This window comes from Pteropus medius, unplaced genomic scaffold, assembly GCF_902729225.1.
Source record: "Pteropus medius unplaced genomic scaffold, Ma_sr-lr_union100, whole genome shotgun sequence".
Lineage (NCBI taxonomy): Eukaryota > Metazoa > Chordata > Mammalia > Chiroptera > Pteropodidae > Pteropus > Pteropus medius.
The window spans coordinates 38,427,529-38,446,660 of record NW_024355205.1 but is presented as its reverse complement, the minus strand read 5'-3'; the positions used below and the strand labels follow the sequence as shown (position 1 = coordinate 38,446,660).

Genomic DNA, 19,132 nt, shown 5'->3' with positions numbered 1-19,132 from the left:
GGGAGATGAAGTCCAGAAACAGCACAGTTGAAAGACAGGCTAAAAAAATTTCAAATGATAAAGAAAACTTAACTGTTTCTCCAAAATCTGCAACGATAAAAAAAAAAAAAATACCGTTCTTGCAGACTTTGAGAGTATATCTTCCGTTATGTTAAGTGGAGACTGTCTTGAATCATTTGATCACATCTATGTGTTTTTTTTCCCCCTTGTAACGTGTGCAAAGCATGGAGACTAGAAATCTGAAAAGAAATCACAGATTCCAGAAGGAAGCACAGCCTCCAGGGGCCAAGGATGCAGACGGCAACCGGACACTCCAGCAGAGGCGGTGGGGGGCAGATGCACAGGCGCGCCCGGAGCAGCCCCTCTGGGAGAGACGGCAGCCATCCCGAGGTCAGTCTCCTCTTCTGCCCTGTCGGAGACTCGAAGATCAGGCTCCCACGCAGGGCTGGGGGCCGGCCACAGTCCACACGGGGCTGTTAGGGACCCTCTCTGGAAAGGCAGCTTCGGCTCTTTGGGCTGCAGTTTTTACTCAGCCCTGACAAACTGTTTCCAAACAGCCAGCCAGGTGTTTGCAAACACCGAACGTCTTTGGCAAGGCTTGGGCTAGCCCCGAGGCGGGGGGATGGGGAGGTGGAGGAGCCGGCTTGCTGGATGTCACCTGGATGAGTCTGAGGAAAGCTTAAGTCACAGCAGAAGGGGCGGCATTTGAACGCATTCAGGTCTCTGGTTTCTCCACTCTGCGTGTTATTCTCCTAGGGATGGGTGGATTGGCAGGGTCCCCAGAGGGGGAGAAAAGGGGTGCTAAACTATTCAGCTGGAAGGAAGTAAACATTCTTGCTGGCAAACCTGGAACAGATAATAAGGACACTTTTGAAAGACTAAGGAAAACTTTGGGATCATCAGTTCCCCTGAAACTCTTTTCCAAACAGACCAACTCACAAACCACCGCCCAGGAAGGGGGCGATGGGCAAACCGTCGGGGGAGCCAGCCAGCCTGCATCAGGAGACGTGCAGGCGCGGGGCTACCCCGGCCAGGCCCGCCACGTCTCCAGCCGCTGCCCACGCACACACCGCAGCCTCCCCTTTGCTTAACTCGTGCTCCCTATCCCCTTCTGTGAAGTGGCATTTTAATTTAATGGAAGGAAACATGATCTAGGTTAGACGCAGAACTGAAATCCCAAACTGCTGCCTTCCTAATGTTTAAAAAATACCAGTCGCCATACCCTCTGTGTTCCCTTAGGAAATGTTCATTTTTTGATGGGGCATAAAGAACATAAAACGAACAGCGATACCAGTGGAAATGGTGCCTCGCTGCCATTGGCATCCTCTCTTCCTCTCCCCTCTAGTGCAGGGACAGCCACCAGGCACCTGAGGGGCACAGGTCCCACCCAACCGCTCCCCTGCAGCTCTGGGAAAACCACGAGGTGGGCTGGTGGGACAAAAGTGACCAATACCATGGGACCTGCAAAGTGTCCAATGTCTCCAAGGGGTGAGGTACATTGCTGACTTCACCTCATTGGCCCTGTATGTGTGTGTGTGTGTGGGGGGGCGGTTCCCCCAAGGGCAGGGTCCTTCTACTGTCTGCATACAGAGCACCCGGCTGGTGTTCACTGGGCACTTGTTGGACGAACGCACAAGCAAATGAGCCATCCGCGCTCTGGTGAGGGTGTTGCTGGCCGGTTTCCGGTTCTCTGGTCCCAAGAACCCGAGGATCTGGAGACCTTGGTGAGCGGAGTCCACTTCCGCCTGGACCTCCGGCCCTCTTAGGGTTGCCTTACCCCCACTTGGCACTTTCCCTAATATATCCAAGGTCGAGCACTTCAGACGGAAATTGCGGGACACATGTGACCTGTACCCTGAAGACTGGACCATAGAGTAGAAATCAATAAAGGACCCAACTGTGCTGCACTTCGGGGGTTTTCGGAGCCGCCCTAGACCCAAGGCTCTTGGATGGGTGTGACAAGAGGGGTACACGCGAAAGCGGCCTTGCGGGCGCGTGCAGGCGGAAGGGCTGCACCCGGGGACCCAAGCGTTAAGCCGCCTGCAGCGTCCACGGCACCCGGTAGGGGGCGCGCGCCGGTGGGAACGCGGGCGCGGGCGGACCTCGGGCCTTCGGCGCCCGGCGCCCCTGACGTCACCGCCCCGCGGTCGCCAGGGCGACGGCCTCATCAGCGCGCGCGTCAGAGCCGCCAGTCTCTTGGCAACGGCCCGATCTCCCGCTCTCCCTCCGCCTGGCGCTGGGCCGCGCGTCGCTCTGGCGTCAAAGCGACGTCAATGGGGATGTATCAATCCGGCGCCGCGGCGGGGCGGGGCCGGCGGAGGCGGGCCGGGGGCGGGGCCCACCCGGCCTGGGGGCGGGGTCTAGCCGGGCCGGGGCGGGCCGGGGGCGGGGCCGGGGCGGGGCGCCGCGGCGGCGCGTGCGGCCGGGTGCGCGGCGCGGCCTCAGAGCTGACATGCGGCGCGGCCCGGCCGGCGGCGGCAGAGACGCTGACTGTGGCGACCCGAGCGACAGGCGCCCCAGCAGCGCGCGTGGCCGAGCGGGCGGCAGGGCCCTCGGGACAAGCGGCGTCCGGCCTCGGCGCCCCGGGGGTGGCGGAGGTGAGGCGGCGCGGCGCGGGCTTCGGGCTCCGGGCTCCGGGCTCCGGGCTCCGGGCTCCGGCGGCCCCGCGGGTGCGCGCGTGAGGGTCGCGGCCGGGACGCCGCCGCCCGCCGCCGGCTCCCCTTTGTTGTGGGCGGCGGGGTGGCCCACGCGCCGCGGCCGGGGGTCCCGGGTTCCGCACGGAGCCGGCGGCGGGCGGCGGGAGCGGGTCCGCGCGCCCCGCGGTCAGGAGCCCCGGGGCCCGGGATGGAGCCGACCGCGGGCGGCGGGCCGCACGCCTCGCGGGGTTCGGATGGAGACCGGCGCGGGGGCGGGTCCGGGCGGCGGGGCATCCCGGGCCGGAGCGCAGCCGCCCGCGGGGCGAGCGGGGCCGCGGGCCTCGCGGAGGGGTCGGGTCGGGCCGGGCCGGGCGGACCGCGGGCGGCGGGGCGGCGAGGGTCCGGCCGGCGCTGAGCGCTCCCGGCGTCCGTAGGTGCCCGGAGCCATGGTGATCATGTCGGAGTTCAGCGCGGCCCCGGCGGGCGCGGGCCAGGGCCAGCAGAAGCCCCTCCGGGTGGGCTTTTACGACATCGAGCGGACCCTGGGCAAGGGCAATTTCGCGGTGGTGAAGCTGGCTCGTCATCGAGTCACCAAAACCCAGGTGCGTGGAGTGGGGTGGCGGCACCGACCTGGGTGGGGAGAGCCCCTGCCCGGGAGTAGCCAGCCGGGCGCGATCCCTGCCTGGAGGGGCCATCGTCTGACGGTTTTTAGTTTAGTAAAGGGGGGGAAAAAAGCTTTATATTATGATTTTGCATAATTTGTATAGATAGTAGGGAACAGCAAAAAGATAATGACCGTATAACCCAGAGGTGCAGCGCTCTCAGATCCAGAGCTAACGCCCCGCACACTGACCTGCGGGGACTTCGGGCGTTTATTTAACTGGCTATTTTTAATAATGTTAATGGTTACTTTGGTTATTTTTCCCACCAACTTTTTGTGCTTTCTTGGGGGAGATAAAATGTTTTAGATATTAACCTGTGAAAAATGAAATGTGTACATTAGGTTAAGTGAGAAAATTTTTTTAGAAAAACAAAACATCCTTTTTCTTTTAAAAATCTGTAGGTTGCAATAAAAATAATCGATAAAACACGCCTAGATTCAAGCAACTTGGAGAAAATATATCGTGAGGTTCAGATCATGAAGCTTCTGAATCATCCTCATATCATAAAGCTTTATCAGGTAAGAACTCAAGTTTGCCTTTGCCATTCTGGCAACTGTATTATTTTTAATTTCCAACAACGTAGGAGAAGGTCGCCCTTCTCTGTGTGTGTATGCGGGAGTGAGGAGTAGTTGGTTGCATGAGGTAAATAGATTAATTTCCGTAAGTGATGCAGATGTGTTTACAGTTATACTCTTGCCTTTGGGTCGTAATGGAGATTTGCTTCATGAAAACTTTATTCAGTGTTGTAATTTGTTCTGGTCTGAAATGTGTAGAGGACGATATTACCAGATCTATGTATTGCTACAAGTCGGGCATTTAGTGTAGGACAAATTCGAGTGAAACTAGACCCTTCCGTCTTTGCAGATAATTATTAAACTTTCAAACCAGCTGCTCTTACCAGTTTTCATAAACCTATCTTTGCAGAGGCAGCTGTGAGCATTTGTCTTCCCTATTTAAACTCTTCCATCAAAAACGGGGAGATGAGAATACTTTTGCCCTAATGAGAGCAAGGAGCTTGTCATTTAATCCACATTAGGACCAGTCCTCACCCTGTCTGTCTGTTGGTTTGTTTTGTGACTTTATTTTTGTTCCGTTGAAACTAATAAATTATATCTTTGGAAAATAAGTGCTGGTTTAATTAGGACGGCAAAGTAATCTCTTACTTGGGTGACCACTTCTGTGAGGACAAAGCAGATCTAGTGCAGGAGAGTAAGTTCTTTGCGAATGCTCAGTTCTTCGTCCAATTGCGTCGGCTGTCAGTTCCTTTTGATGACTCTCAGGAAACCCGGAGAGTCTGAAATGAATATGGAACTGTGTGTGTATTTGTGCAGTTGGCAGGGCGAGGTGCCCGGTGGGGTGGGAGAGGCTCTTCCACGCAGTTACAACAGAGGTAGAAGTAGACTCATCGGGGCTTGTGTTTCCACTATGACAATTTACTCGGCGTCGCTGAGTGCGGTGCTCACATCACGTGCTCGCCGGTTTGTGTTTTGTTTCTGTTGTCATTTGTAAGTCGCTGTCTCGATCAGAAGTTTCCTCCCCGGTCACTGATGTCAGTGCCTGAGAAATGTGCCTGGCCCATTTCCGCAGGAGTGGGCTGACCCCGGTCTGTTTGTGACTGTGCTGGAGGGATGAGCCAGAGCGTGGCTTCCTCGTCCTCCTGTCCCCCGCTGGCCCAGTTAGTGACGCCTTGCCCGCGTGGTCCCAAGTTCAGTCTTTCCTGGGGTGAATTTTCCCCTTGCTCTGTGTGCTGCTTCAACTGTGTGGGAGACGCAGGATGCGGGGGCACAGTGACGAGTGTTAATACCCTGGTTTGGACACCGGCGTCTGGCTTCCGTCCAGCTGGCCCAGGCCCAGAACCTGGGTGAGGCGCTGAGCTCTTTCCTTGAGGTTTTTCAAAACTTAAAATACATTCATTCTTCAGTCTTTCTCTGTCACTTTTTTTCATTGAGAAAGGCGTGAACTGTAGTCGTTGGGTTTGTCACTGCTGTACACATCGAGGGCGAGGGCAGCGAAATTCTAGCTCAGCTGCCCGCGTTTCTTTTCAGATTAGGGGTCAAAGCGGTTGTCTTTAAGGTATCTTTCTTTTTTTTTTTTTAAGGAATAACTATAATTTGAGCCCCGACGACAGCTTTTTCTGTAAGAATGTATCATTTCCCTGTCTCCCTCTGAACCGAGTTAGCTTTACTCCTTTCAGACCAAAGGTCTGAATTTCACCTTGTTTCTTAGTTACGTTTTTAACTCCTTTAAAACATTTTTTCGATAGCGAAATAAAATTCTCGATCAATAAGGGAAACTTTAAGGTGTGCCTGACATTAACTGTTGCTATTGACACATGCCGAGTCGTTGCCAGTACAAAGAGCAGACTATTGTAGCTTACCCGGCAAGGCTGGCTTCTCGTGGCCTAATTAATCATGCCACTAAGGCACGTGGGGCAGGAGTATCTGCTCTCTGTTATCCAGCTGTGCGGCCTTTGGGTCGAGTCATCTGTTGGCCTGCTAGCCTTCTAGAAGAAAGCCCAGCAGCACCCTCGAGATCGCTGTCACTTCTGTAGCCTCCAGCTCATTGAGCCGGGTGGGGCAAAGCGAGTTATTGTCTGTCACATTTATTTTATATTCCTCTCGTATGATACCGAATTCTGATACACTTAGGCCGTTACTGAGAGTGAGGATATATCGGGATGGGCAGTCTGGTGAGTAATTCGCTTCTGGTTTCTAAAAGCTCTTTCCGAGTAGGAACCCCCTCATTTCCTTCCGTGTTGCAGAAGGTTTTCTTCTCTTTCCTTTCCCCAAACGAAGCGTGCGCTCATCCCGGAGAAGTTAACGACGCACTGGGATCCCCGTGCGCTGCCTTTTCATGCGTTAAATGTTACGTCTTTGTTTTTTTAGGTCATGGAAACAAAGGACATGCTTTACATTGTCACCGAATTTGCAAAAAATGGAGAAATGTTTGGTAAGCCACACTCTATTATCTGTTGAAAGCAAATGGTACTCACATGTCAGGAGCCCGCCCTGCAGGGTGCGGGTCTCCCCACTCACATTCCACAGCGTTCTTCAGCCACGCCCTTGACAGTGGCAGCCTCGTGGGCGGGGTGGGGGCGGGCGCCAGCTAGTTCGTCACCCTCAGACTGTTTGGGACTCCAACTAGTTTTGTCGCCCCTCAGACTACTTGACCTCTAACGGGCACCTGCGTGAGAGCGAGGCACGGAAGAAGTTCTGGCAGATCCTGTCGGCCGTGGAGTACTGCCACAGCCACCACATTGTGCACAGGGACCTCAAGACCGAGAACCTGCTGCTGGACGGCAACATGGACATCAAGCTGGCAGGTGGGGGTCATGCTGCGCCCGGAAGTGCGGCCCGGGGGGCGTGGGGGGCACGTGCATGTGACGGTCCCTGCTCGTTGTGCGCGCGGCTTTGACACTGTGGCCCCTGCCGTGTCCGCCGTGACGACATCGTCTGTTTCTTCGTCTCTCAGACTTTGGATTTGGGAATTTCTACAAGTCGGGAGAGCCTCTGTCCACGTGGTGCGGGAGCCCCCCGTACGCGGCCCCGGAGGTGTTTGAGGGGAAGGAGTACGAAGGCCCCCAGCTGGACATCTGGGTAGGCGCCCGCGTGCGTCGCGTGTGGTAGTTGCCGGTGCTGTTGGCGCCCGGTCGGGCCGCACTGGCGCTGACTGTGCTGTCTGGTTGTCGGCAGAGCCTTGGTGTCGTGCTGTACGTCCTCGTCTGCGGCTCCCTCCCCTTCGACGGGCCCAGCCTGCCTGCTCTGCGGCAGCGGGTGCTCGATGGCCGATTCCGCGTCCCCTTCTTCATGTCTCGAGGTAGGTGTGAGCCCAGCCTCCTGCCGGGCGGGCAGGGAACGCGAGACTTTGGGGTGGCGGGGGAGGGGAGGCATTTCCTGAAATGCCGGGTGACTGTCATCTGAGTCTGCCGTCGGGTCCGTGAGTCAGGCCCGTGCTAGCGTGCGGTGTTTACCAGGGGCCTGTAAGACACGCGCAGCCCACGGGGCGTGTTCCCAGGGCCCCGCTCGTGGGACGGCAGGTGCCTTCCTGTGAGGGTGTCTCGGGGGTGGCTGAAGGCCTGGTGTCTGGAGTCCCCGCCCGGCGCCCCATCACCTACTCTGTATGCGCACTTTGCTCCTCTGTGTGACTCGCTGGGCATGGGCGGGCGCGGCACAGAATGGGCGTCTGAGGGGTCTCGGCACGTCCATCAGGCGGACCGTGTCTCCCCGGAGGCCCACCCCTCCGTGGGAGGCTCTCTGTGGCGGCAGGTCTGAGGCGACGGCACAGGCCAGTGCCTGGGCCTTGGTGCTCTTCAGGACGGTCACTCGTCCATTTGCCCGCCCAGGGGGAGCCTCGCTCCCTGCAGGGTGGCCATGGGAGCCGGTGCGCCATGTGGGGCGCGACCGCAGGCAGCCCGCGCGGGGCTCAGTGCGCCTCCCTCTCCCTCAGACTGCGAGGCGCTGATCCGGCGCATGCTGGCGGTGGACCCCGCCAGGCGCATCAGCATCGCCCAGATCCGGCAGCACAGGTGGATGCAGGCCGGCCCTGCCCCGCCGTGTGTCAGCCCCGCCGGCCCCGCGCTCGGCTGCAACTCCAACCTGGGCGGCTACGACGAGCAGGTGCTGGGCTTCATGCAGACCCTCGGTGTGGACCGGCAGAGGACCGTGGAGGTGGGCGCCGCGCTTGGCTTCGATGGGGAGGCATGGGGGGAGGGCGGCCTTGTCAGGACGAGGGGCACTCGCCAGTCCAGTCTTGGTGGGAGCATGGGCTGATTTAAGGGTCAGCTTCTCTAAAAGATACTCTCGGTCGCCCGAGTATAACTCCGGGAACGGCCTGGTCAGGGGACCTCAGGGACTGGAGACGTCCGAGGCCCGGCCGCTCTGCCGTCCTCTCGTTGGCGCTGGCGCTGATCTGCTTCTCCGCGCCTCCCAGTCCCTGCAGAACAGCAGCTATAACCACTTCGCGGCCATCTACTACCTCCTCCTGGAGCGCCTGCGAGGCCACCGCGGCTCCCCGCCCTTGGCCCGCTCCGGCCCGGCCCTGCAGCAGAGGCCCAGAAGCGCCGATCACAGCGCCGTGGAGGTGAGCAGGTCTCCTGAAGCCCGCCCTGTCCCTGCCTTGGAACGTTTCCCCGGGGCGGGAGTCCCTCGCTTGGATGTGCGCAACGAGATGCAGGCTGAGGCCCCTGGCCCGAGGTCGCGTCCCCTTGTCCGTTAAGCCCTGGGAGTGTTCTCCTGTGAATCTTAGGTCAGAGGCTACGTGGAGAATAGGGGGTGCTGGCCCCTCTGTTGGGGGTCAGGCCCTGTCCGTGTCCGCTTGTTGCTAAGTCCTTGGTGCTGCTCTGTCTGCCTCTTTCAGTCCCTTCTACGCAGCACGGCCTCAGAGGGAGAGCACAGTGTTCTGAGCTTAGTCAGCCAGTGGCTGACGTCAGTGCCAGAGCGAGGCCAGCTCGGTCGTTCTTACAATGCTCGCGGTTGTCTCTCGAGCCGCCTCCCTGATGGCGTCTGTCCGCCTCTGCCATCCACAGGTGCCTCAGGAAGGCCTCCCTGGCGATGCTTTCCGGTCCCCGGTGCTGTGCCCGCAGCCGCAGACCCTGGGCCAGTCCATCCTGCAGGCCGAAATGGACTGCGAGCTGCACAGCTCGCTGCAGGTGTGTGGGCCTCTGCACTGGGCGGCGTCTGGGGCGGGGGCTTGTCTCATTCCCAGCGGGGGGGGGGGGGACGACCTGTGCACCAGCCCTCCCGGGGCCCCAGGTCACTGGCTTATGTTCACCCCACGCAGCCCTTGCTCTTCCCCGTGGACACCAGCTGCAGCGGAGTGCTCCGGCACCGCTCGGTCTCCCCCAGCGGCCTGCTGGACACGACCATCAGCGAGGAGGTCAGGCAGGGCCCGGGCCCGGAGGAGCAGCGGGAGGCACAGAGGCCCCTGCCTGGTGGCACGGGCCGGAGGCACACGCTGGCCGAGGTCTCCACCTTCTCTCCGCGCGCGCCTCCATGTAAGAGTCCCCACGGGCGGGAGGGGGGCCTGGTGAGCGGGTCAAGGTCAGGGCTGCGGGGGCTGATGTGAAGAGCACCTTCTCCGCTGGGCGGTCTGTCGTCAGTTTTCACATACGCCATTGGTTTAGACCTGGAGCCGCAGAGTTATCCCACTTAGACACTCCATGTGGTTGTTTGGTGGGGACGCTGGGGTTTAGTTGCCCCCAGGGGGCAGGTCCTCACCCCAGGCCCTGGGTCAGCTCCACCGATCACCTGCAGCCGGGACCCCTGTGCGGGCTGGCTGTCGAGGCTCCCGGCCTCCAGTGGCCTCTGGCTGTCATAGACTCCCACTTCCCCAGGGTTGAGGGTAGAGACGGGGTGGCCAGTACAGCTATCTGCCCCTTCAGCGGGCCGTGAGGGCTGTCCGAGGGCCTGGGAGCCACCGCAGTGGGCGTGGGGAAGGTGGCAGAGCCACTTCCTCTCCCATGAAAACTGCCGGGTGCCGGTGGGTCGCGTCAGCCTTGGGGAGCGTGAGGGCCCCCGAATCACACCCTGCTCTTTCTGCAGGTGTGGTCGTCTCCTCCTCGGCCAGTCCTTCGGAAGGCACCAGCTCTGACAGCTGTCTGACCTCAGCAGGCGACGGCCCGGCAGGGCTCAGCGGACGCCTGGGCGCCCAGGGGCCGGTGGGCACCTGCTTCCCTCTCAGACTGGCCTCGCCGCTGCTGGGCGCCCAGTCCGCCACCCCGGTGCTACAGGCTCAGGGGGCCCTGGGAGGAGCTGTCCTGCTCCCCGTCAGCTTCCAGGAAGGCCGGAGGGCCTCGGACACCTCACTCACTCAAGGTGATGTCCTCTTCGCTTCCGCCTGCCCCAGGAGATGCTGTGTGTGTCCCTGGAGGTCCCCCTGTTCTCCAGCTGGGTTTGGGTCGAGGAGCAGTGCTCTCTGGTCTGGACGACCTGGTCCCCCGAAACAAAGTCACCCGGCCCCTGGTAGCTGGTCTTAAAAGCCCAAAGACACTCAGTGCCAGGTAGCAGCTGCTGACCTGGAAGAGGATTGAGGTCACAGGGGCCCCTCCCCGCTGGCTGCCCAGGTCTCCGGGGGTGTGGCTGGGGGGGCCTCACCTACCCCTAGTCCCATGGCACTGGCTGTGCCTTTCCTTCTTGAGGGGTCTGTGCTCTGCCTGACACATGCCTATTCTGTGTCGGAACTGCTGCCCCGACCAAACCCCAAAAGAGGATGACCTCCTAGCCCAAGGGCGGGGTGGGGGGGGGGCGTGGAAAGCGATCGGATGGCCGGAGAACACCCGATCGGGCGCTGCGGGAACGCTCACCCATCCTGCCGTCCATCTCCACGCATTGCCCGTCCTGCCTCCCTCCTCCCTCATAGACCACCTTTGCTCGCCTCCCCCAGGCCTGAAAGCCTTTCGGCAGCAGCTGAGGAAGAGCGCGAGGACCAAAGGGTTTCTGGGCCTGAACAAGCTCAAGGGGCTGGCTCGCCAGGTGTGCCAGTGCGCCCCCGGCCGGGCGGCGCGGGGCGGCCTGAGCGCCTTCCAGCTGCCCGCGCAGAGCCTGGGCCTGCATGGCAGCGGAGCCAGCGGCCGGGAGGGCAGGGGCCTGCTGGAGGAGGTGCTGCACCAGCAGAGGTAGGTCGGTCCGCGGCCTCGGCAGCCGCACTGCATCGGGGTCCCCCCCGCAGCCTTGTCTCTTCAGCTCCTCTCTTCTCACGTGATTGGGTGGGCGTATCTCCCTGCCCCGGAGCGGGGAGACCTGTGGGGCCTGGTTCCCCACAGATGGTGGCAGAGGTGGGGAGCAGTCAGGTTTTGTCACTCGGAAGCTTGTAGGTGGGGATGGAGGGGGGCAGTGAGTGAAAATGTCAAGTCTGGTTGGCATCGGAGCTGCTGCAAAGCACGATGGGAATGGAAATGCCAGGAATTGCTCAGGGGGTTAGTCACTTGCGGCACTGCGTGTTCCGAGGAGCTCCAGCCAGCAGTGCCATGGGCGTGGGCACCAGGTAGTGTCTGAGCTGGCCGGGCGGGACTGTCAGGAGAGGCAGCGAGCAGAGCCGGAGGTGACCTGTTCCATCCCGTCCCCCAGGTTGCTCCAGCTCCAGCACCACCCGGCAGCCCCGCCCAGCTGCCCGCAGGCCGCCCCGCCGCCCCCAGCACCGCTGCTCCTGGCCCCTGGCGACGGCGCCCTCCTCGTGTCGGGACTGCAGACGGAGCTGGGGCTGGGGCCCTGCCCGCTGCTGCCACCCCGCCTCCTCCAGGCAGGGGTCTCCCCGGTGGCCTCGGCGGCCCAGCTCCTGGACACTCATCTGCGCATCAGCGCCGCCTCGGCCCCGCTCCCCGCCGCCACGCCCCTGCAGCCCCACTTTGCCATGCTGCCCCTGGTTTTTGACCCCATGGGGCTGCCGCAGGGGGACTGCGAGATGGAGGACCTGACCTCCGGCCAGCTGGGCACATTCGTCCTGGTGCAGTGAGGGACACGGCCCACCGCCCTCCGCCCACTTGGGCCGCCGACTCCTCGAAGCAATAATCTCAGAGTATGTGAAGACGCTTCCGGACTCAAAGCCAATAACTTCCTAGAAGCGAAACAAGCAATACGTTTGGTGTTTTGGCTTTTTAGTTTATTTTTATTTTCTCCTTGCACTGAGCAACTGCTACCACGAGTAGAGACTGAAAAGTTTCTGAAGAAAAATACTAATTGAGGGTGAGGCGTGGGGTGGGCGGATGGGGAGGGAGGGAGCGAACGGCTGAGACGCGGCCCACGGGGCCGGCTCGGTTCGTGGGGCCAGTGCTGCTGTGTCGCTGGCGTCGGGTCACGGAGGGCGTTGCCTGGGACAAAGCCACGAAGAGCCACGCGCCTGGAAGCGCGTGGGCCGCCTCCAGCCGCGTGCGTGCGTTGAGCGGTAGCCTTTTTTCAGTTAAGTTCTCCATTTCCGGAAACATTTATGCTTCAGATGAAAGCTGTGAACTTTCTGCTTTATGTATCAGTTTTTAAAAAGCTCTAACAGCCAGCCCCGGAGAAGATAATCTACAAATTCTTGAAATTTTCTCCCCTGATGTCAGAGCCCAGAAGGTCGTTTTTCCTTCTCGGAGGTGAGAAGCTTTGCAAACGGCTGCGGTCCTTTTCCAGGCTTCTCGGGGAGAACCGCGACGGGGCGGCTGCTGCGGGGCAGGCTCGGCCCAGACCCGGCGCGGAGCCGGAGGGGTCTCCTGCCGCCTGTCTTATTTCCGCTGCTAAGTTTTTATGCATTTCATTATCAGGGTCCAAAACGAACAGCTGGCTCTGGGGGAATGTGCAATACGCTGAGGCTGGACTGGGGCGGGCAGGCGGTCAGGGTCACGGCTGGGGTCCCGCCCTCACTGGGTGCAGCCTGGACGGCCCCACCTTCGCCCAGGCCCCCTGTTAGGCTTTCCTTCAAGAAAATGAGAGGTCAGGTCAGTGTTCAGGCTTTGCTCCTTTTTTAAAGCAAATACCGTATATGTATATAAATAGGAGACAAATAGACACTACTTATTTTTTATATTTTTTACTACACCTTTGTGTTCCTGGTTTAAATTCCCCTCTGGTAATGTTAAGAAGCGCCGGCACCAGGTCCGTGTGGAGGGAGGCAAGGTGCGTCCTTACCTGGCAGGTGGACTCAGGTGGGTCGGAGGCCTTGGAGTGACGGGACAGCTGCCTGGCACAGCCCTGCACCCCGGGCGCCGTCTGCTCACGGGGCTCTCACCTGCAGTGCCCCGCAGGAGACGGCCGAGGGGAAGGGGGTCGTTCGGAAAAGCCAAAGACTGCGTCCCGGGGGTGGGCAGGCGGCAGCGCGTTGCGTCTTGGGCCCTGCCGTCGGGCGGGGCGCGTGCCACGTTTGCTGCTCCTGGCCCCCCCCCCGCCCCCCCGCTGCTGCTGCTCCAGGATGGGGGCGAAGGACTGTCTTCGCACTGGGCCTGGCCACAGAGACAACACCAAAGCCTCCCGGCGACTCGTGAGGAGGGTTCGGGGCCAGAGCCCAGCGTGCAGGCGGGCCGGCCCCCTCGCGGAGATGGGTATGGATTCCCACAGAACCGGTTCCCCTTTGAAGCTCGCTCCCACTGACGCCAGAGATCAAGGCCTCAGAACCATGACAAGCACTTTACTTTCACGGTGGTGTTCTTTTCTCTTGCTGTAAGTCGCGCTGTGTGTCTTGTGAGGTGTGTGTGACGTGTTTGACAGGCTTCTCGAGTGCGTGCAATGGCCCGGTCAAAGGCACTAGTGATCGGAGATGTCTGGGTTTTTTTTTACCATAACTGAGTTATTTTATTTCTTATGTTCACTTGAGATATGTATGCCAACTGATTAGTGGATGTATGTTTTTTAATTTAATATTTAAATAAAATATTTGGGGGAAAATCCTTGACTTTTCCCTCGGTCCGCCTTTGTGGGTGCACCTTCCTTCCAAGCTGCTTGCAAGAGGCCTTGTCTGCCAGCCTCATCCCTGTTTCGGGTTTTAGGGCCTGGCGCCAGTGCCTGCGTCCAGCCTCACACAAGGAGCGGACAGCCACCCAGCGGTGGCGGGCGGCTGAGTGGTCAGGGGGCGGGAAGGGGCGGCCTGAGGCTGGCACCCGGGCGCGTGTGCCGGGCCCTGTGGTTTCTCTGGCTCCTCCGGGGGCAGGGGAGGCTCTGCTACCCCACACGGCTGGATCTCCCCTCACGGACATCGTTCACGCCCCATGCCTTCCCTCGTGCAATCCTCCAAATCCTCTTGGGAGACAAAGCCAAACTCCTTCCTGGTCTCAGAGTTGGCCACCTTCTAGCACCTTCTAGGCCTCTTGTTAGGGCAGATGTGGCTGCCAAAAGAACAAAAGCTCTTCATTTTGTACCTGACAAATATATTTTGGTTTTAACAAAAATAAAAAGGTCCTCAAGCTCTTCACGTCTAGTAGGATGGCCAGTACCAAAAAAGCGTGAGCGCGGTGTGGGGGAGGGTGGAGGGATCGGACCCTCGGGCACTGCCCGCGGGCAATGGAAGGCCGCTCCCTTAGGAACAGGGTGCGATCGCCCAGCAGTCCCGCTCTGGGCACGGGCCCGGAGGGATCGCCGGCAGGGACTCCAGCGAACACCCGTGCACTTGCGTCCGTGCAGCGTTAGTCACAGCAGCCGAGGGGTGGCCGCCACCCCCCACCCGGGCCCATCGCCAGACGCATGGATGAAGAAACGCGCTCCGTCCTCACGGCGGAATGTCGTCCAGGCTTAGGGAGGAAGGCTGTGCCGACACCTGCTGCCACGTGAGCCAACCGGCAGGACGTCATGCCCAGGGGACACGTAGGGCACAAAAGGACAAACACCGTGTGAGCCCCCACATGCGATCCCAGTCAGATTCATAGACACAAAGCAGAGGGGGGCAGAGGTCCAGCTGGGACGACGGGAAGTCCTGGCGACGGAGGTGGTGACGGTGGCTCCACAGTGAAGGAGCTCAGTGGCCCTGAGCTGCGCACTTAAACCCGGTTCAGATGGGAGGTTTTACGTGGCTCTGACACAACGGAAAGAGATGGCCGGAGCGGGGACAGTGGTCCCTCGTGGAGGGCCGGGCTCAGGGCGGAGGGCCGAGCATGGTGAGGCGCGGAACGGAGCAGAGGCCAGGAGTCACGTCCACGGGGCATCCTGTGAGGATTCAGGGCTGTTCCCACGGCCTGGGAATGGCTGGGCTGAGCGTTGCCCCAATGCAGCCGATGGGTCTGAGAGGCCCACGGGACCCCGCGGTCGTGGGAGGAGGCCCCAGCAGACGCCTCGTCTTCCCCAGGAATCTCTGTGGTTAGGGCTGTTGCCTGAGCACAGAGTTACGACACCTTACGTCGTGAGCTGTACACGGCTCCCGGTGACTGAGGAGCTGCAAGGTGGCTCTGAGCCACCCCAGAGGAGCTCAGCGACCCCCAGGGGCACCCCTGCTGGGCCCTGCTCGCTCGCACGTGGCCCGCAGAGCTGGCTGTGAGCACGGCCCTGGGTCACCACGGCCTGGAGAGCAGGGCCCAGGCTCTGGCGCTGGCTGCGAAGACGAAGGGAAATCTGTTCAATGTCTGGGACGCAGAGCCTCGAGAACCAGGAGGAACTGACAGGCATGCACCTCGGCTCCCCAGCTGGGTGGGCCGCCCTGTGGGGCCCATTGGGTGACGCCCTACCCCAAGGGCACCAACAAACAGCTGTTAGCCATGGGGCCCCCCGTGTTCGCCAGCTCTGTTGGTTCTTCCGGAGCTTGCGATGTGTTATTGTTATCCTCATCATCACTCTTATTAACGCTTCTTAGAATCCTCAGTTGGGAGGCGGAGCCCCGCTCAGGGAGCCTCAGGGGACCGTGGGGCACGAGGACGAGGTCACAGGCCTGTCGATCTGCTCACGGCCCGTTTCCCATCCAGCAGATGAAGAGGAGGCCGGCACAGCCATGTGCCAGGGGTCCTTCCGGGCCCACCACCTGCGGCTCTCTCTGCCGACATCTCCGTGCTGCGGGTGACACACCTGCTGGGCGTTTCACAAGACGCTGACGCCGGACGTGTCCGCTCCTGTCGGGGTGCGGCAGGCCGAGCGTGCTTTGGCACAGCCCTCTGCGCGTGACCGCTCGCCGAGTCATGGGCGCCGGGGATCTGAGAGTTTCCTCCCAGTCCCCCTGTGAGACTCCAGGTACAGCCCGGAGCGGTGACTGCTGCAGCCCAAGCGGCCGCTCGAGTCCTTGCTAATGCCAGATGCGGCAGAGCCCCGTGGGCCTGGCACGCAAAGCACGCGGCCTGAGAAGGTGGCCTCTGGTGTCAGACACACCTGGGTTTGATCCCTGCTCTGCAGCTTCCTAGTCCTGTGACAGTGGCCAATGACCATGCAGTGTGTTGGCTCTCGTTTTCAAGATGGCCCACATGACAATGCAATGTACCTCTGGGTCGTGCGAGCAGTGACTCCTACGGGAACCACTTAGCAATGCGCCTGGCGCACAGTGGGCACTCTGTGCCCACAGAGGTGCCTGCTGTGTCATCACAGCCCGGAGGCAGGTGTCCACGAGGGAAGGAGCGTCAGCGGCCCAGGTCCCCCGTCCCAGTGCCGGTGCTGAACATGCTGACTCCTCCCCCAGGAGGCGACACGCTTTCACCTAGAGCTGCCCCGGGTGCCATCTGTGGGTTCCTGTCACCCAGGACTGGTGGCACTTTCACTGCTGGGCCATGGGGACGTGTGTGCTAGTGTGTATGTGTCCTGCTTTCAGGAGGAAGTCCTAGGGTGCCCAGAAACGCGGTGGTTCAGGAGTACAGCGGGCTTCCGCGGGCGGAGGGCACGGGGACAGCAAGGACCGAGCGTGAGGGAAGTTCCGCCGGAGATGAGGCTCGTGGCACTCGCTCGGAGGGAGGAACCGAGTCTGACTTAAGAGGAACCTGCTCGTTTGAGTGGAAGAACATGTGTCATCCTCCTGGGTTTTCCTCCAGAGCGACACCAGGATGTTTCCGCGGGCGGGGCAGGGTGCGTGGCCGTTCTGCTCATGACCTTGGTCTTGGGGGCTCCCCGAAGGAGCATACCCAGGGTAGAGAGTGCTTCACGGGTCCCCTGGGGCTTTCGAGGTCTGCCCCTGGGGGAACTGCCAAGGCAGAGAGAAGCGAAGGGAAGCCGGGGGGCCTGGGCTCCGGCTCAGGATCGTGCAGCTGGGAGGGGCTCCTCTCACATGCCCAGCTCCCAGGGGGACTCTGGGGGCCCCCACGTGACTCACTCCTCTTTAATTATCGTGATCTCACTTATTTGAATGTGATTCTACAAGAAACAGAAAGGACTTAAGCTCTTCTTGGGAAGCCCAGGACGCCAGCGCCCGGTCCCCATCCACCTTTGGCGGGCCGTGTGCTGGGACACGGCCCGTGGCCCGGCCAGCCCGCGCCCCCTTCCCCCCACCAGGGTTTTGTTGTTACGTTTGAGGGGAAAGGTATTTCTCTTCCATCACTGCAGGCAGAGGCTTATGTGAAAGGCCCGGGAGGGTCCCATGGGATTGAGGGCGGAAGACTGAGGGACGCAGGGCTGAGCCCCCGCAGAAGCAGCGTACCCGTACCCCGCAGCCCGAGCGGATCGGCCTGCCGAGGTGTGACTGACACACAGCGAAAGGCACCGACCCCGAGGAGTCCCGTGAGCTGCGACCTGTGTGAGCACCACCAGCACACAGCACGTTCTGTCGCCCCGAAGCCCCCCAGCCCTCTGTGGATGGCCCTTCCTGGTCTCTTGGCCCCAGGCAGCTGATGGCCTGCTTCCCGTCACCGTGGACGAGTCCGTGTTTTCCAGTTTCCTGCGAATGGCCACACAGTGTGTCTCTCATCAGCACGGCAACAGAAGGCTCGTCCAGGGGTGTTCCACGTGTGGACGGACCAGTTCGCTCAGCCCCTCACCTGTCGATGGACGTCTGCGTCGTTTCCAGCTCAGGGCCGTCCCGGTCGTGATGTCCAACATCTTTTTATGTGGTTATCGGTCATTCTGTGTTTCAAATTGATTTAAGTCTTTGACAATTTTTAATTGGGCCGTTTGAATTCTTATTGAGTCATAGAAGTTCTTCATTCTGCATATAAGTTGATTTGTTGTGTGTCTCTGTGTGCATCTAGTGTACAGGCACATATGTGTGCATATATATATATACATGTGTGTATATATACATATACCTATACCTGTATATACATGTACACACACACACACAACATTTCTCCCACGTGGCTTGCCTTTCACTTGAAGACTGTAATTGAAAGTTTTAATTTTTATAAAGTCCAACTTGTTATTTATCCTTTAAGATTAGAACTTTGGTGTCCTGTCTAAGAAATCTGTCTACCCCCATGTTGAGAAATCTGTCTGATCCCATGTCTGTGGTTCCTTCTAGAAGGTTTATACATTCAGCTTCTGTATGTACATCTACGATCCACGTGGAGATTATTTTTGCGCGTGGTTTGGGACAGCAATGGACTGTGCCCTGACTATTCTATTCCATTCTGCCTCCGTGGGGACAGGACTGCGGCGCTCGCCCCTCGGCCCTCTTCCCAGTGGTCAGGCCGTGGACCCGTGGCCACCCCACACATCAGGAGGCCGTGGACCTCAACGAAGCTGCCCGCTCTCTTTGTGTTTTGTGGAGCCGCGATTGTATAAGGTTTATTTTTAAGACAACAACAAAAATGACCGAAGTCTGAAAGCCACGAGCTAAGCCGAGCCCTAACTGAGGGGCGCAGACCCCGAGACTCACTGAGGACCAGCGAGTTCTCCTTCCCGTGAGCTCCGCGCCTGGCACGCGGGCCGCCCCCCATCCACCCGCAGAGCTCGCCCGCCCCCCATCCACCCGCAGGGCTCGCCCGCCCCCCATCCACCCGCAGGGCTCGCCCGCCCCCCATCCACCCGCAGGGCTCGCCCGCCCACACGGCCACAGAGCCGGTCGGCTGTGGAGGCAGAGGCTCCCTGGCACGCTCTGCGCCTGGCCGGCCTGTCGCCTCTCCAGCCTCCTCTTCTCCTTTCTGCCTCGTGGATGACAGCAGAGTGTGCCCCAGGCTGTCTGGGGTCCGGCAAGGGCAGGCACAGGAGGAAAGTGGCACAGGGACACCAGGCAACACGAGCTGCTGCTATTTGTCATTACGGAGCTTGTCCCTGTTGTTTGCAACCTGGATGCCAAGGTGTGTTTCAGCTCCTGCCGTGCGGGGAAGGCAGAGCCCAGGGGCTCGGGGCTGGGGTTTCAGCCGGGCCGGCGGGGCCTGGCTCCCAGCCCTGGTCCCTGGACGTGCCACACAGCCTCAGCTCCGAGCCTCCGGCCTGCAGCCCGCTGTCCGTCTCCTCTTGCTGGGCAACCAGAAGCACCTGAAGAGTAAACAGGGGAGAGAGGAGATGCTGGGGTGGGGACAGCCATCCACATGGG

General features: G+C 60.3%; 1 protein-coding gene across 1 annotated transcript; it reads left to right on the top strand.

Annotated features, from left to right (window-relative positions):
* Positions 1–2,436: 2,436 nt before the first annotated feature.
* SIK1 (salt inducible kinase 1) lies at positions 2,437–12,878 on the top strand. The gene is made up of 14 exons (XM_039857467.1): positions 2,437–2,597; positions 3,071–3,238; positions 3,700–3,816; positions 6,184–6,247; positions 6,459–6,620; positions 6,770–6,894; positions 6,991–7,114; positions 7,745–7,965; positions 8,228–8,377; positions 8,823–8,945; positions 9,077–9,290; positions 9,838–10,110; positions 10,679–10,910; positions 11,362–12,878. The coding sequence occupies exons 2-14, from the start codon at positions 3,083–3,085 to the stop codon at positions 11,744–11,746; spliced, it is 2,346 nt and encodes a 781-aa protein (XP_039713401.1). The 5' UTR covers positions 2,437–2,597; positions 3,071–3,082; the 3' UTR covers positions 11,747–12,878.
* The last annotated feature ends 6,254 nt before the right edge of the window (positions 12,879–19,132 follow it).